This window comes from Malaclemys terrapin, chromosome 22, assembly GCF_027887155.1.
Source record: "Malaclemys terrapin pileata isolate rMalTer1 chromosome 22, rMalTer1.hap1, whole genome shotgun sequence".
Classification (NCBI taxonomy): Eukaryota; Metazoa; Chordata; order Testudines; family Emydidae; genus Malaclemys; species Malaclemys terrapin.
In genome coordinates, this window is record NC_071526.1 from 12,201,628 (window position 1) to 12,218,644 (window position 17,017).

At 54.2% G+C, this 17,017-nt stretch overlaps 1 protein-coding gene across 1 annotated transcript; it reads right to left on the minus strand.

The window, feature by feature from the left end:
• Positions 1-3: 3 nt before the first annotated feature.
• Positions 4-15,376, minus strand: LYPLA2 (lysophospholipase 2). The gene is made up of 10 exons (XM_054011579.1): positions 15,306-15,376; positions 9,657-9,763; positions 8,124-8,155; positions 7,139-7,204; positions 5,114-5,161; positions 4,784-4,854; positions 4,390-4,463; positions 3,933-4,034; positions 3,459-3,635; positions 4-2,771 (listed from the first exon to the last, which is right to left on the minus strand). Exons 2-10 carry the CDS (start codon positions 9,732-9,734, stop codon positions 2,721-2,723), a joined length of 699 nt encoding a protein of 232 aa, XP_053867554.1. The 5' UTR covers positions 9,735-9,763; positions 15,306-15,376; the 3' UTR covers positions 4-2,720.
• Positions 15,377-17,017: the final 1,641 nt, after the last annotated feature.

The window sequence follows — 17,017 nt, forward strand, 5'->3', positions numbered from 1 at the left end:
GGGCGAGGTTTACGTTTTCTTTAATCTCATATCCAAGGGTGTGGAACACAAACCCTCCCCAAGGAAGACAGAGAACTAAAAGCCATTTTCAGGAATGGACAGAAGCTTCTTTCTCTCCCCCCCCCTGAGGCCTCAGCAGCCCCCTGGCCCAGAGGAAGTTGCTGCTGACACAGGGAGAGAGCAGCTCTGTGGAATGCTCTGAGAACAGGCCAGTACTTTCAACCAAACTGTACATAAGAATGAACATGAGGCCCGGCCCCCAGCCAGCCAAGATGCAGAATGTTCCAATTCACAGTCACACAATCAGGTAGAGCTGCATTTCCCCCTGCCGCTGCCTCAGCCCAGGGAGGGGACAGCTTTAAACAGACACGAGGAGGAGAAACAGAAGGGCTGTGTCCAAAATGAGAAGAGCTAGTCCCGCCTCCCCCCACCCGCAGCTCCCCCCTGCAAGCAGCGACATAAGTAAATCTTTTAAAAAATGGGTCCAACATGATTGAGTCTCTCGAGAGGGTTATTGCTTTGTGCAGCGCTGGCGGGCTGGGCAAGCCTAGAACACACAGCTGCATCCGTGGACCAGGGTCGAGCCCCCTTTTCTCCTGCCTCTGTGAAGCTGCAACCCAGCTCTTTCCTGGAGGGGGTGGGGGGGTCCCCATTTAGGCTGGGCCTGAGTCAGTTCCACTGCAGTGCCCTGCTCTTGCTGTGAACAGCCAGCCCTGCCTCCACCCTGCAAGCTCACAGCAGGCCCCAGTGCATCCCCAGGGCAGGTCTAGCCCTGACCATGCAGGGGGCAGACCGCAGCCCATGCAGCCTTGCTGGCTAAGTCTATGCTGGGGGGAGGGGGGGGGGGGGTTCAGCTGATGGAGACAGCGACTGCAGGAGGAATAAGGAATTCAGCCCTTAGCCTAAAAGGTTTCTTTAAAAGACATTTACAGCTTGATTTCCAGACCCCGCTTATGCTCCAGCTGATAATGCAGCGGGCGGAGCCCACGGGGGGAGAAGGCCTGTGCTGCTCAACAGCAAACACCCTCTGCCGGTTCAGGGAGAGGCCAGCCCTCAGCTGGAAGGGGTGCAGGAGAGGAGGATGGATCCTCTGAGGGAGAGAGAACGGGTCCTCTGCTCTGCCTGCCAAGATACGTCAGCCAGCACCGGAAGCCACATCCCCTTATCCCTGTGCCAGCACTAGGGGCTCAGCTGAACAGGGAGGAAGGACCCAGCCTTCCATGGAGAGGGCCAAGCCCCTGTGGCAAAGGCAGGCGATTCTACCCCCAGCTCTTAGGGATGCTCTCGCCTTCCCTGCTGGGACGATCCCCGCCTCGGGCCAGCACGCAGAGCCCTCAGGGCGATGTGGGCGTAGCAGCGACTGGCCCCAAGGGGTGCTCCGGGACTGGCAGCCCCCGGACAGTGGGAAAAGGCTCTCCAGCATTTGCCCTTGAAGAGGCCGAGGAGACAGCTGAGCTGACGTGGGCAATAGCAGATGCTGGTGAGGAGGAGGCTGGGAACGAGTCTCCTTCCTGCATCTATCCCAGCCCAGGACAAGAGCAGGAGCTGGTGCTTTTCCTTCTGTCCTTCACCTGACCTGACCCTGCTGTGAGAGGAAGGAGTAGCAGCAAGAGACGCTCCTGACTGGGCCGGCCCCAGGGCAGCTCTCAGGGGAAATACACTAGGAAGCTGGCTGTAAACTGCAGCGATTTGTCTTTGCCTCCTTGCCTAGCTTCTAGCAGCGCGGCGATGAGAGGAGACAGACGCGCGGGGATGCCCCAGCACGCAGAACGGAGAAGATTGTAAAAAGCAACAGAAGGAGAAGGAAATCTCTCGATTATCTCTAGAACGGCTGAGCCGCTGCGCCCTGGCAGCGGAGACACAATCAGACGCAGTGTGGAGCCCGTGGGCATGGCTGCCTTCCTCTTGTGGGGTGTGCGTGTAACAGAGCGCATGGCAGGAGGGGGGGGTGAGAACGTAGGTAGCTACTTTCCAACCCACGTGTGCTGCCAGCTCCCCGAGCTGTGCTGCTGGGAGAGGGAACAGAGTTTAAGGTACAGTCCCAGTGTAGCGCTCTCTGGACCAACGGCCCCTGAGCTGGGAGGCTGATTTGTTTTAAAAACCTCGGAATCGTCCCGCCATGGAGACCAAAGGACTGTGCAGCTGCCGAGAGGCCATGACCCCACTGAGCCGCTCCCCAACCACGCTGGGCCACACAGCAGGGTCATCGGGCCTTTCTAGGTAGCTTTGCAAAGCTCTCGAGCTCAAGCCCAGGGGAGCATGGGCCAGCAGCCCCCCGCGATCCCAGATATCTCCTGCTTTCCAGGGGAGGGACTCCCTGCTAATACTGTAACAGGAGAGAAAAGCCAGGAGACCATAGAAATCAGCCTGAGTTAGTGCTGAGCCTACCTCCACAGCCGGGTCTGATACAGGAAAATCAAGGGGATCGAAATCCTCAAGGGGAAAACAAGAGAGCGAGAGATAAGGCCACCCTGGACTTGGGACAGTCTCTACCTTAAACAGCTCCACTCTCAACTCAGGGAGCACCGGGGAGCAACACCCCACACGCCTGAAGGACCGTGGTGCAGAAGAGACAGGAGAGGGAAGGATTGAAGGGAGGGAAAACAACTGGAGTTGAGGTTGGTTGCCATGGCTTCCGTTTGCAGCAGACAGGATCAGTGGGAAAGATCAGAGGTGGTGACCTTGCGTCCTTTCCCTGCGACAGTCTCGAGTGGCTCTGCTTAGATCCGGGGCAGCAGCTTCTCAATGAATTCCTTCACCGCCATCATCTCCTGGACACAGACCACAGGAGCCCGTCACCCACGGGGCCTGCCCCGGTGCCCGCAGAGGAGCGTCCCTCAGGGGCAGGGCCTAGGGCTGGGAGGACACTGCAGGGGGTGCCTTGGGTCCGGCTTTTCAACAGCCCAAGGGCAGACGCTGCCATTGCAGACAGCCCCCTGAGGTGGGTGCTCCTTGGGCAGTGAGCAGCGCAAGCCCCCAACCTGAATGAGGGAACAACCCCCAAGCTAGAAGTAGGGGCTGGTGCTCCCCAGGTTCATTCAAATCTAGGCTTCTACACCCTTCGCTGGGACCATCTTCCCCCTCCTGGGGCCAGGGAAGTTCGGGGCCCATAGCCACCTTCCCCCACTCCAGGCCTCATCGCAAAGGCCATTGCGCTCACCCCGGACTCATGATCCGGAGCCGTGGCAGCTAAACTGCAGCCCCAGCCACCCTCCTCTTCAAGACAAAGATGCAGCCTTCACATAGTACAGATCCCAGCCTGCAATGCACCACCATGAGCCAAGCAGCCCTCTGGATCCCACCAGGGCACTGCATGCTGGGATCTGTAGTCCATGCAGTCCACATCTACAGGAAACGCGAGGATGGGCACAACCTGCTCCATGTTGTGCGGCCTGCAGGCTCAGGCGCGATACCCAGATGCCCCTGACCCCAGCCCTCTGCGCCTGCAGCTGACTGACCTGAGGGCAGGAGCTGTGCATCATTCCAGGGTAGGTTTTGAATTGAACCTTGGTGGGGGTGACGACGGATTTCAGCTTCTCGGCGGTGAGGGCTCCGAAGCGGACAGGGATCATGGGGTCCATCTCCCCGTGACACTGCAGGATGGCGATATCCTTGTTCACACCGTTGCTCGCTGCCTGCAGCACAAAGGAGAGGGTTTAGTGGTGCCAGGGCATGGCGGGATGCCTGGCTGGGGAGCAGATGAGTGATCGATGCAGTGTCCTGCCTACGGCCAACCTGTGCCATCACCCCCAGTGCCACCGACTCCACTGGGGTGCTTGCTGTCCGCAGCCCCAGGTGGAGTTTGCTGAGTAAGAAGGTTCTGTGCTGGGCAGCAGCAAAGCCCCCTCCATCCCCCCCCCCGATCTACTCACATCCCACATGGTGCCTTAGCAAATAACAGACCCAGAGGCAGACAGACAGAGCGCCGGTACCTGAGGGAAGGCCTTGTGCAGCGGGAGCCAGCAGCTGAGAGCCACGATGCCAGCCAGCTGGTATTGGGAGGTGAGCGCCGTGTAGAGCGATAGGGCACCGCCCTGGAACATACCAAGCACAGGACCAGGCACTAGAGCTGCTGCCTGGAGCTGCCAGCCCAGCGGAGTCCAACCCAGAGAGGGGAGCCCCCCCCCCTCCCCCCTTCCCAGTGCAAGTGACACCACCTCCTCCCAGCCAGGGGCCCTGCCCCCCGGTGTATAACTACATGCACAAACCGCCCCGGGAGGACATGGTCCCCCTGCTTGGTGAATGAAGCTGAGAAAGCCACGGAGTCTAACCCAGCCATCCCCCTGCACCAACACGGCCAGGGAGCTGGATCCAGGCAACGCTGCTGTTCCTATTGGACAGCTGGGCTGGACCAAGTCCCTGGCCCCAGCCTGTACCATCAGTGCTCACCTGCGAGAAGCCCCCGAGGATGATGCGGTTGGGTGGGATGCCATTCTTGATTTCGTGCTCGATAACTGCTTTAACTGGAAGAAGCCAGAGAGAGGTGGGTCAGCTCAGGATGGCCAGGGGCTCCTACAGTGTCACACGGGAGCTGGGATCTGCGCAGGGCAGAATCAGGGCAAGGCCCTGGGTGAGTTCTCCACACATGGCAGAGGACACAGGCACAGAAAGTCTGAGATGAGGGACAAGGGAAAGGACGGGAGGAGCAGAGGCAAAGGCAGAAGCGAGAATAGATCCTGCTTGTCTCCAGGAGAACAAGAGGCCGTGGTGAGCCAGGTGGAAAAGGGATGAAGACAGGGCTAGACAGAGGCTGGGGAAAGGCCCTCAGCCCCACTCCTCTTACGGTTTTCAGCTGCTTTCTTGATTCCAGCTTCGTCCTCAGGTGCGTCCGGACTCAGCCCCATCAGATCGAACCTGGAAGGGAACCCAAGTGAGATCAGCCCCCTCCTCACTCTCCCAGTGTCCATGGCACAGGGGAGTCTCCGGGCCAGATACATCCACCCCCTCTCTCCTGGGGGGGCTTCAGATATCTCCCTACCTACCTTTCCCTCTCCTCCACGAGTGGCTGGAGAGAGACCCCTGATTCCACCTGCCACTACCTCAGGCTCCCTCTGTAACACAAGCCACCCACATGCCCTCCCCCCCAACCCCACCAGCAGCCCCACGAACTGACCAGGAGGGCATGACCATCTTCATGTTGAGGGTTACAGGAATCCTGGGCCTGCAGAGAAAGAGAGATTAAAAGGCAAGTGAAACAGCCCGGGTGGGAGCCTGTCCCAGTGCAGGGGACCTACAGCAGGAAAAGTGATCCTGGACCTACCGCCTGAGGAATCCAGCCCAGAGAGGCTGCCCAGCGAGCCTCAGAGAGGCACTTTGGCCAACAAGCTTCCAGCCTTGCACCAGAGAGACTAATTTGTAACAAGGCAGCAGCAAGTGAATGAAGCAGCATGACGCACCCCCTAGTGGTACATCCTGCCACCAGCTGGAGGCTCACCTGGGCGAAACAGGATTTAGCTAGAATCCCTTAGAGCATCGCTAGCTCAGACAAACACTCGCTGCCTATGGCGAGGCGTGACCAGGCCTCGCGCTCCTCCACCAGGGACCAGAGAACCCGGCAGGGAACAGGGGCAGCATTTGCAAGGATCCCCCTCTATCCCCCGCCCGATCCAGGTGGGCCTGGGGAACCACCCTGCCAGGGCTGAACAGCAATCTGGTTCCCTCCCGCCCCCTCCACATGCAGCACCCCCATGTCCGGCTGGGATCCTCCCCTTTTTAACATATGCCCAATCCTCACTGCCTCCCCCTTCCCCAGTTGCTGAGTCCCCATGTGCCCTCAGGCTAACACTGGCACGGTTACACGTGCAGAGGTCACGCACATACAGCTTCCCTCCTGGAGCAGGCAGTGTTGTGTGTGCTGTTGCCTAGCAGCCCATCCAGGGACCTGACATTTGGGGACTGGCTCTACTCTTGCCTTTGTTTTTCTGCTGCTGAGTTGGGGAGATGCTGACAGGGCAGCAACTGCTCGCTCCTGTCCCGTTAGGCTGGGACGCCCAGGAACGGAGGGTCTCTGCTCACTAGGACGCTGCTCCGGTGCTTCCCCGGGACGGGTGAGTGCACATTTGTGTTGCTAACAACCCAGAAGCTGCTGAGGCATCAGTGCTAGGGCCTCGCAGGGCACATCAGGCGCTACTGCTTTATACTGACCTGGCCTGCTCAGAGAAGGGACCCGAGGCCGAGGCTCCCTGTGCTTCTGGCCGCTCAATGCAGCCACAGAGAACAGCTAAGCAGCAGAACAGGGAGGAAATCAGACCCTGGGCAGCAGCATCTCACTCATTACACCGCTGTGCCTGGAAGCCAACTATCTGCCTCTCGACCAGAGACTGGGGGACATTCCCTGGACTCTGGAGGGGAAGGCAGTCAGCTGCCTGCAGAGCTGGGGAGACGTTTTCCTTGGCTGTTTTAAAATCCCTTGTTCCTCCTTCCCAAGTGCCCAGCTGAGGAGAGCTCGCCTTGCGCTCTAGTGGGACGTGGCCGGTCATGAGAGACAGGTCTTTCCAGAGTGGCACATCACAGGCACTGGCTAGCGTGTGCATACTTCACCCTCTGCTGGATTCACCGTCGGGCTTACTCCAGGGACAGAGATCATGTTGCCCTCAAGTGGCTGCAGCCTACAGAGGATGAGAGTCCTCATCCCAGCATAGCTGATACCAATTCTCCTTTAGCTCTGTATGCATGGGCTTAACTGGTGACCACTGCCTGTGGCTACAGATCCATCACACAAGGTTTGGGTGCCATGTGTTCAACCTAGCAGCCCATCCCGCACTCAGCGCCCTCTGAAAGCTTCACCGTCACTGTGATCTACTAGGGGAAAGACAAGTTCCCCCTGCTGGAACTCTAGGGGAAAGGTCCATAGCAAGGAGGGGAAGTGGGAAGAGATGATGGGGCAAAGGAAAGGAACAACACTACAGCCCACCAGCTCTGCCCCCCGACCAGAACAGGAGCACATCCAGCGAGAGCACCACCCGTTCCAGCCAGCTCAGAGTGGGAGGGGTGAGCCCTGCCTGGGAGCAGCAGAGCGGGACAGGCTCCAATGCTAATTTCCATTCAGGATAGTGACTACCCGGTGAGATATCCTCCCCCTACCAACTAGCAGATTGTTTCAGAATTTCCCCCGCTCAGGGGCAGAGGTGATACTTACGCATGAGGGCAGATATATTTCACATATGGGAGTCGGATGGAGGATAGCGCCTCAGCCCAGCTGTGCCTAACAGGGGAGAAAAGAGACAGTTGAAGTCTTGCATGCTACAAACTGTGAGGCAAGGTACCACCCTGCATATTGGCACCCTCACTCCATCACCGCCATGTCATCCCTATACAGCCAGAGCTGGGTACCCTCTTGTCCCCCTCAGGAGGGGCAGATGCTCTGGAGCAGGGATCCCAATCCATTCTGCTCAACGTACTGGCAGTAGTTCACGAAGAGGCCGGCCACACCATCAATCTCCCTGCCTAAGCACCATGATGTATCAACCCCGGCAGCACAAAGCCAGGGGGAGCTTCTCAAATGCCCATCTCTTGCACAGCTAGGCAGAGAGACCTACAGCAAACGTCACACAAAGCTTAACGGCTAGTCATGGAGGCGTTGGTATCGGAGAGGAAGGCGTTCTGCAGCGAGAGGGGCTCTCTGCATGCAGCAGCCTTCGGTTACCTTAAATCAGCTTCTCACGATGAACGATAAAGCACCTGCCTAGGCAGAGAATTGATTCCCGTCCCCCACCCAGGGTCATGGAAAAACAAATTATACTTTGCTAGCCTTCAAACGAGTCCTCCCGCCAGGAGAGCAGAATGTTGTGAGGCTGCTGGAAATCACAAATATTCAAGCTGAAATCCAGACAGCTGTTGGCCAGAGATACCCACACTAGGATCGTGGGATCATAACTTGCTGCACTCGCTAGGCTATTACCATCCCCTCTCCATCTGGGGAGGAGCAGTACCATGCCCCTGCCAGACAGGCCGTGAAGCAAGTTCCATGTAGTTAAATAACACAGATCCAACAGGCTTATCTGCCTGATCTCTGCTCTGTGCCGCTACCAAACAATCCTAGGGAAAGCAGGCAGCATGGATTCTAGGAGTATTGTACCACTTTACAGCCAGACAACAAGGGCCAGTGCTCCAGAAATACTCACCCTGTGTCTCCAAGCCCATGTAAAAAAATGACCTGTTAAATTAAGGAGAAAACAAAGGTATTAGCCAGCACAACAGCTGGTGAATTGGTGGTGAGACAAGTCTGGGATTTAAAAAGCAGCCATGTGGGGCATTGTGTAGGGCTATTCAGTCACAAACAAAAGCAGATGCAACACTCCGAGCAGGAATTACCCAAGCTAATGACATGTCCCTGTGCCTTAGAGAATCATAGGACTGGAAAGGACCTCGAGAGGTCATCTAGTCCGGTCCCCTGCATTCATGGCAGGACTAAGAATTATCTAGACCATCTGAGAATGATGCACGGAGTTGGGACAGGCACACAGATTTAGTGTTATAGGATCTATTTATCACCACCTGACACATGGGCACTGGCTATGTCAAGCGGTCTTCTTGGTTAAACCGCCTAGACCAGGGCTGTTGAACCGGTCACTAATGTGTCTACCCGATCATTCTGGAGAGCGCAGGTTTGAGGGCTGGGCTGGTGCTCTCCAGCGATTTACACTCGCCCTAAGAAAGGGGCAGAAATCTCATCACTTGCGATTTTTAAAACTAGACTAGACAGCCCTCTAGCAATGTGTGCTCTCGGGAGGTGACCCTGCCTGGGCCCCGGAGATTCCAACTACTTCTGATTCTGCAGCAGGACTGAATCTAAACAGCTGCCTTGGGGGAAACAAAAGGGTTCTCTTTAAAGGCGCCCGTGCAGGGTTTGCCTCTGGAACTTTGCAGGGATGATTCTGAAACCACAAAGGGGAGTTAAGCACCCACTCCCATTGAGTTTCCAGGAGTTGGGCACTTACCTGCACTCTGTGCCTCTGAAAACCTCCCCGACCCCACTCTTTATTCACTGTTAGCTTTTAGATAGCGGTGGGCATCCGAAGAAGTGGGCTGTAGTCCACGAAAGCTTATGCTCTAATAAATGTGTTAGTCTCTAAGGTGCCACAAGTACTCCTGTTCTTTTTATAAATATCAGTAATCACTAATCCACTCTTAGAGGCTTGGGGAGAGCTCCTCCTCCTCCTCCAGTTTTATCCTTTTCCACTGAGCGAACATGGATCCAACACCTCACCCCAGTTCCTAGTGACACCTGAAATTGGCAAGGCTTTCTCGCTGGGGACTGGGTGGCTCATAGAGGATTTCAGCTCCAGGGCTGTCAAACTGGCAGCTCCCACTTCCAAGAAGGGAAATAAGGCTGTTTCGTTTACTTCCTTGCTCGTGCTGCAACACCACCAATAGGGCCAGCACAACTCAGCGAAGCAGGGCTAGTTCCTTGTTCCCAGCAGGTACAAGAGAGCACACTGGTTTTGTACAGGCCCTACACAAACAGCAGTGAGAGTTTTTAATTTCAAGAGCTGAAGGCACATCACTATCCGAGCGCATCACTATCTCAAGATGAGCCTGAGCTAGAGGACAGCATCCCCTTTGCATTTAATAAGGACAGTGGTAAAGAAAAAGGCCAGTTAATTCCCTAATCAGCCGAGGCTACAGCAGATGGACACAGCAGAGACCAGCCTTACCGCTGCAGTCTCCCGTTCTGCCCCTGAAACAGTCACCGCATCAGCAAGGAGGGGGACAGACATGTTGTTACCACACATACACTGAAAGGAACTCCAACAGCTGGCACCTGCAGGGAAGAGAGACAAAATCAAGTTGCAAATCCCAGCTCCAGTCTGAGGGGCTGGCGGTCAGATGGGGCTGGTACCGACAGATTAACACCAGCTCAAAGCCAGCTCAGCACAGTGGTGGCCTGGAAGCTGCTGCCGTCTGATGGCTGTCCACTGAGTCCTGTGTGGAACAGGAGTTGAGGGGCTCAGTTCAGTTCGTAATGGGCCATGGAACCAACATTCTCCTCCTCCCCTAAGGCTGCTCCCTTCAGGATGGGGGTGAGGCACATTGTGGGACACAGGAGAAGTTTGTACCTGCCTGGACTAACAGGGATCTGGTCTCCGGGGCTCTCAACTGGGCAGCTTTCACAAGAAATAAACATGCACAAAAAAGGAAGTGAACTTTGCAATCGCCATCCTAATGAACCCTGCACATACGTGCCGTCCAAGACATGAACGTCACGCATGCTGGTCACATATTGACTAACACACTGCAGCGTCAGCAGTCACGAGATCGCTTACAGGTCCCCAGACTAAGCCAACCCAGGGTTTAGACTGACCTGAGTGGACAGCCCAAAATGCATTGCCCCAGGGATGCTCAGAGAGGGTGACGTGGAGCAGAACTCCAGGCTTAGCTCAGGAAAGGCAAGAGAGCTCATACTGAACTAGTTTCAAAGCTCCTGTCTCTTCATACAGAGGGGAACGTGCACGTGATGAATTGCAAAGCCAGGACACAGAAAACATCACTTCTGAATTAAGCTGTTTTGGGGGGCGGGGGAGTGTTGGAAGTGAGGATAGGAAGCAGGTCCTGAGCTTCATCATCTCTATTCTCCCTTGAGGACATCTCACCAATAGCTGCAACCTTAATAATCCCCGAACTCTGCGTCTGCCGATCACTGCCTGTCAGCTCATGGCAAGGGTTTGTGCCTCTGTTCCTGCCCAGACCAGGGCTCTGCGCAGCACCCTCCAAAGGGCCTTGGGAGGCTCTGCAGGGAGGATATCTCTGGGAGCACCATCCAATCATATTTCGTTGCGACAGAACAGATTCAGCTCAAATCTGTCTGCTTGGGAGTCAGAAATCAGTGAATGTTTCCCACTTATGGGCGGCTGATTGGATGGTGAAAATTGATTCTTGCTTCTGTTCATTGCACCTTAAGGTCAAGGTTATTGAGCTCACTGGTAACAATGCAGGGATTGGAGGAGTCAAGGGCCAGTTCTGGCTGTCGTGAGAGCCATGCTGAGGAGGTACAACAGAAAAGGTCTCAAAGGCAAGCTCTGCCTGTAGCCCTCAGCTTTTCAAACAGACCAGTGACACACATTTTGCAATGCTAATAAACCAGACAGTCCTTTGTTACCGAGCGGAGTGACGCCCACAGACCCAGCTGGATAGAAAACAAGCAACATTCATCTGTTGGCATTACAGCTACATCACCTGCAAAATCTTCTTTGCATCTGTTAATACAATCACCATCACGCCCACCTCAAAGAGCAGGCAAACACTGCCGGCACGTTTAACCTCGCCAAGCAAGTTTGCCAGTTATTGACAATCCTGGACATCGATATCGTATCCAGCCACAGAATGGGTGCAGCGTGGGCACGGGGCACTTCCCCGCATTGTCCCACCAGCGTCTCTTAGCTATAGCCTGGAGGGAGCGCCATCTCCATGGCCCAGTAAAGTCCTTGCCCTCTCTGCTGAAACTGCCCAGATGGGTGCCAGTCACCGCCAACCGTGCCAGTGATTTTGATGATGTGGCAACCTGCCCAACAGAAACTAAACCCAGATCCATCAAATAGTTTCACGGATCAACAAACAGTCATGTTTTCAGACTCTAATCAAATATTAGACGAACGAGCTCATCAGATCTGGCACCTAAATGCCACCTAACCAGCCGCTGAGACAGAACCCACATATTCCTGCATTTCCCATGTTCAGAGAAACAAGCAGGGAGGAACAGCACTTGCCAAAAAGATAGAAGACGACAGCCCCAAAGAGGAGAGTCTCACTGTCCAGCATAGCCTATCCTGTCCTGAGACTAGCCACTATTTGAGTACATTCAAGAATGTGAGGCGCTCAGGTACTATGAAAATGGGGGCCCTACAAGAACCTAAGATGGATGCATAGATTAGTTAAAATGTGCTCCCTATATTGGATAAGAACTGATTCCCCAATTCCCCCCTCCCCCCCTCCCACTCTGCTCACACAGGCTGTGAGGGGCTAACAGATGGTATGGCAGTTCAGAGAAGCACCCAGTATATTCAACCCTCTCTGAGCTGGGAACCTCCAGGGAGCACTCTCCTAAGATCTCCAATGTTCTATGGTTTCAGTGGGGTCAGAAATGCAATAAAAATAGCCCACTGCCCCAACGTTTGAGCATTTATGCCTCACAGTTAGTGCAGAAGCAGCCACAAAAACAAGACGTTAAGGGACACTCTCTCAGGCCCCAAAACGTGTTTTATGCAAAACAATCAAAAGTAAATTAAAAAAACCCACAAATGTTAAAAGAAACCTTTGCAAGATTTGGGAAATTTCAATTAATGTGGCTTTTTGCTTACATTTAAGCAGCCCTTGGAGTAGCCATCACTCAGTCACTGGCATATTATGCTCCTGCATGAGACCTGAGAGAAAACCGGACTAGAAATGAAAGGAGAAACTGACCAGTCTATTTTCAAAGTCCAACTTTGGGGTAAGTAGTGGGGGGTGAGGTGGGGAGGGGAATAAATAGCATAAATGTTGAAAAGTAAATGAAATTTTGAATAGTTTTTCCTTTCTAAAAGTCCCATGTTTTATCAGTAACAAAGATAAGAAATGCATTAATTATTATTATTAATTAAAGAGCTGCACACTTCATTGCTCAAGTAGGCCAAACTCTATGTATTAACCAACTTAAGTGTAAGTGAAGGCTGGCAAGCAGGGTGGGGGACGTGGGTTGCCAGAATTGGAGGATGAGGGGCCCAGCTGGGGGAGGGAGGGAGGAAAACTGGCTAGAATTGGGGGTGAGGTGCCTCGGGGGGGGGCAGGAACTGGACAGAGTTGAGGGGTAAGAGGCCAGGCTCAGGAGGGCTGAATGGGTGCACAGCTCAGTTTACATTGCCAATGAACTGCAAGCAGCTGCTTGTGATGTGTGTGGGTAGCAGCAGAAGACACCAGAGAGTTTGCCCTGCCTACAGCACCAAATGGGCAGTCTGTAGGCTGGATTTTAGTAGAAATCAGGCTTTTCTGGCTTTCTGATCCTCACCAAAATTAGTAGGGTTTGGCCCATTGATACCCAAAACATTCCCTGAAAGTTTGGAATTGATCAGATGCAGTTTTCAGAAGTTATCATGTCAGATGCAGTCAGAGAAATGCCATCAAGTTGAGTGTAAGCCCTGGATTCACTCAACTACAGAGGTGTCAATGTCACAAAAGACAAAAATATAAGATAGCCTGCAGTTTTAAAACCTACTGAGCCAAATTCATCCTTCATGTGACTCCATCAAAGTCAACAGAATTACACCAGGGGAGAATTTGGCCCCATTACTTTTAACCTTACTTTCTCCTTAATAGAATTTGGCCAGGAGAGGTTCACTCTAAGCTCATGGCAACAACCTGCATCAGTTCTTATTTTATCCAAAGCAATTCAATCTTCCCTAATTAATCCAATCCTTTCTACTATACAATACAAATAATCATATCCCCTAGCTAAAACCCAGAAAACTGCTTCACATATGGATCATCTATAACACAGCCCCCACTCAATGGATCCCCAACACCCTTCTAAAGCCTTCTAGTGTGTTTCTCTCTCATCCCTTTTTCTGGTCTCTTACCCAATCAATACCAGAGTCTTCTCCTCTGCTACTCCTATGCTCTGGAACAATTGTGTATCTGCTCTCAAATGTCATCCAGACACACATCTCTCTCCTGCCTTGCCTCCTCATTGATTACTGCGTTATGATCAACACTCTTGTTTGAAGAAAGAACAGGAGTACTTGTGGCACCTTAGAGACTAACAAATTTATTTGAGCATAAGCTTTCGTGGGCTACAGCCCACTTCTTCGGCTGTAGCCCATGAAAGCTTATGCTCAAATAAATTTGTTACTCTCTAAGGTGCCACAAATACTCCTGTTCTTTTTGTGGATACAGACTAACACGGCCGCTACTCTGAAACCTGACTCTTGTTTGACTGTCATTTATGGTGCTTGCTACCTTGTGCTGTGTTTTGAATGCGTACAGTTGGCAGAATAATACATTCTACACCAACTTCTCTGAGTTGTCTCCTGCAATATCCTTGAACTGACCCAGCTCCCAGATTCCCTACATTATTCCAAGTACTACATCGGGGTGGCCAACCTGTGGCTCCGGAGCCGCATGAGGCTCTTCAGAGGTTAATAAGCGGCTCCTTATATAGACACCGACTCCGGGGCTGGAGCTACAGGTGCCAACTTTCCAATGTGCCGGGGGTGCTCACTGTTCAACCCCTGCCTCTGCCACAGGCCCTGGCCCCAGTTCACCCCTTCCCCCAAGGCCCTGTCCCTTCCCGTCCCCTTCCCTGAGCCTGCCATGCCCTCGCTCTTCTCCTCACTCCCCAGAGCCTCCTGCGTGAGGCACAGGGAGGGAGGAGAGGCGCTGATGGCCGGGTGGCGGCAGGCAGGGCGGGGCTGCTGATGTATTACTGGGGCTCTTTGGCAATGTACATTGGTAAATTCTGGCTCCTTCTCAGCCTCAGGTTGGCCCCCGCCTGTGCTTACCATGTCTTCTCTCCCTGGATATGATCCCCATGGCATATCCCTACACTTCCCCTACCCTGAGCCACCAAGTGCTTCCTTAGCCTGCAGGCAAACACCATTTTCCCTATATCATCATATACAGTCAATTGCAACATCCCTTTATCGATTTCCAATAGCACAGCACCCTCACACCCCACACAGATTGCACAGCTCATTCACAGAGCATCTCTAGTAGCTTCAATAGCACGTCCCACTACATGTGGCTCATGAAATTCTTGGGGCCATTTCCACCTGACACCATAGCCCAAAACTCCCCTGGTGCCTTCCCCCCCCACCCCCGCCATTACCATCTCCTGAGATGTGTCTCAGCCCCAGCCATCACCCTCCCACCTCAGGTGTGTCTCCGAACTAGATCAAGGTCCTGTCTCTACCTCCCTCCCCCCCCCCCATGGCCCATTCTCCCTCCACAAATACTTTGGCCATTAGCCCCCACCACACTGACCCTTCCCCTGTGTCTCCCCCCGCTTCCCACAGTAGCTCATTTCCCCTCCCCCCGCTTCCCAATATAGCTCATTTCCCCTCCCCCCATCGATCCCTCCCCCTGGCTCCCACCCCCAAAAGCTCATTTCCCCTCCCCCCGCTTCCCACAAAAGCTCATTTCCCCTCCCCCCCACTGACCCCTCCCTACGTCTCCCCCCTCCCCACAGTAGCTCATTTTCCCTCTCCCCGCTTCCCAATATAGCTCATTTCCCCTCCCCCCATCGACCCCTCCCCCCCAAAAGCTCATTTCCCCTCCCCCCCACTGACCCCTCCCCCTCCACGGCCCCGTTCCCCAGACCCCCCCGCCCCGCTCCGCACCTCTCTCGCGCTCTCCCCGGCTCCTAGACACACTCTCCTGCTTCTCCGACCGGAACTTCCGCCCGCCGACCGGTCGGGGCGCCCCGGGTCACCCCACCGGAAGTGACGGCATACACGGCACGGAAGCCGGAAGCGGGCGCCATCTTGGTCCTGCCCGGGGGGGGGGGGCGCTGGGCCTGCGAGGGGGCGGGAGAGAGACCCCCCCCCCAGCCCCCTCCGCCCCGCGGGGAGCCCGCTGGGCGGGACCGGCCCTCAGAGCCCCTCAGCCCGGGGGCAGCGCGAGCCCCGCGGGGGATACGGACCCCCCCCGGGCGTAGCGGGATCTTGGCCCCGAGCCTGCCGGGGGTCGCGGCCCTGCCAGGGGCGATCGGCCTGGAGGGGGGCAGGGCCCCCCCGCCACACATGGGTTTCACCCAGCAGCGCCTCTGCGCTCCCCGTGCGCTAGGCGCGTAGTCACCGTGCCAGGAGCAGGGGAACAGCTTTCCCAGCCCACAGGGCGCTTTGATGCCTGAGTCAAGGAGTCATTTTCCCACCCTGTACTTTGGGAGCAGAATTCCTCTTCTCGCCAAGCAGGTTCTCCTCGCCTACACACGGATATCCGGGCAAAGGCCCAGGGTGATTTATCCAGACTAGGCCCTACTAAGCCTTAGGGACTGAACTCTCCCCCCACTCTGCCCAGTTACAGGTTGTGGGAAACCCTTTTCTACTACCTTCTCAGTGTGTTTTAGGGAATGGTGCTGAAAGTACCAGCAGTATTGTGGGGGTGGGGGACAGCAGCTATTTCCTAATATAAAATGTCCTGGAGTGGTGAGATGATATTAGGACAGCAATTTGAGAGTGGATGGGGGAAGATAAGGAGCAGCACTGCTTGAGCAAGCTGGCAGAGCTATTTCTTTGCTTTAGAGACAGTATCACTCTCTCACACCCCCTGTTCCTGCATTACTGACGAATTAAAAATGCTGACAACCCTCAGCACAGCTGTACTTTTTTTGATTGAAACCCAGACTGCCCCACTTAAAAGGACAAAGTTAGTATCACAGTGAAGTGTGATCCTGCAATTTCTGCCCTCTGACTATAAAGTGAAATTGCTGCCTCAGAGAAAGTTCTCTTCATCTCAGAACTGGAAGGGACCCCGAAAGGTCATAGAGTCCAGCCCCCTGCCTTCACTAGCAGGACCAAGTACTGATTTTGCCCCAAATCCTTAAGTGGCCCCCTCAAAGATTGAGGTTTAGCAGGCCAATGATCAAACCACTGAACTATCCCTCCCCCTAATGGGTAGGATTAAATTTGATAAAGATATTTTAAACCCCTTCTTGAAGGGGAGTTAATGCCATAAAACTGCAGTTTAAGGCAATTTTGAACTTCCATTCCAGCCACACAAGGTTAGTTGTATGTCACCTCAGCACACTGTTCTAGTTACAGCCTGCTCTTTTTGATGGGAGGTTGTGCAAAGGTATGAAAAGCAGCCTGTATATACATAACTGCAGACAACTTCAACTGGATGTGTCACATAAAGCAATTGAGAGGAAGATCTAATGTTTTCCCCATTCCTTAAGCACCGCAGGAAACAAACACAGATTGCAGTGTGCCACTCCAATCACTACCAGATGTCATCCTCATTGAGGATACAAGACGACACAAGTAATACACTTAGATTACGCCAGCCTCATACGTATGCCATGAATGGTATGTACAGCTAGGTTATCCATCAC

What these genes read in the sequence shown, in the direction of transcription:
- LYPLA2 (XM_054011579.1), bottom strand. Translation starts at nt 9,734, where the DNA reads ATGTGTGGTAACAACATGTCTGTCCCCCTCCTTGCTGATGCGGTGACT. An exon ending in CATGGGCTTGGAGACACAGG is followed by an intron (nt 7,205 to 8,123) that starts GTGAGTATTTCT and finishes CTCCCCTGTTAG; the next exon opens with GCACAGCTGGGCTGAGGCGC. An exon ending in AAATATATCTGCCCTCATGC is followed by an intron (nt 5,162 to 7,138) that starts GTAAGTATCACC and finishes CTTTCTCTGCAG; the next exon opens with GCCCAGGATTCCTGTAACCC.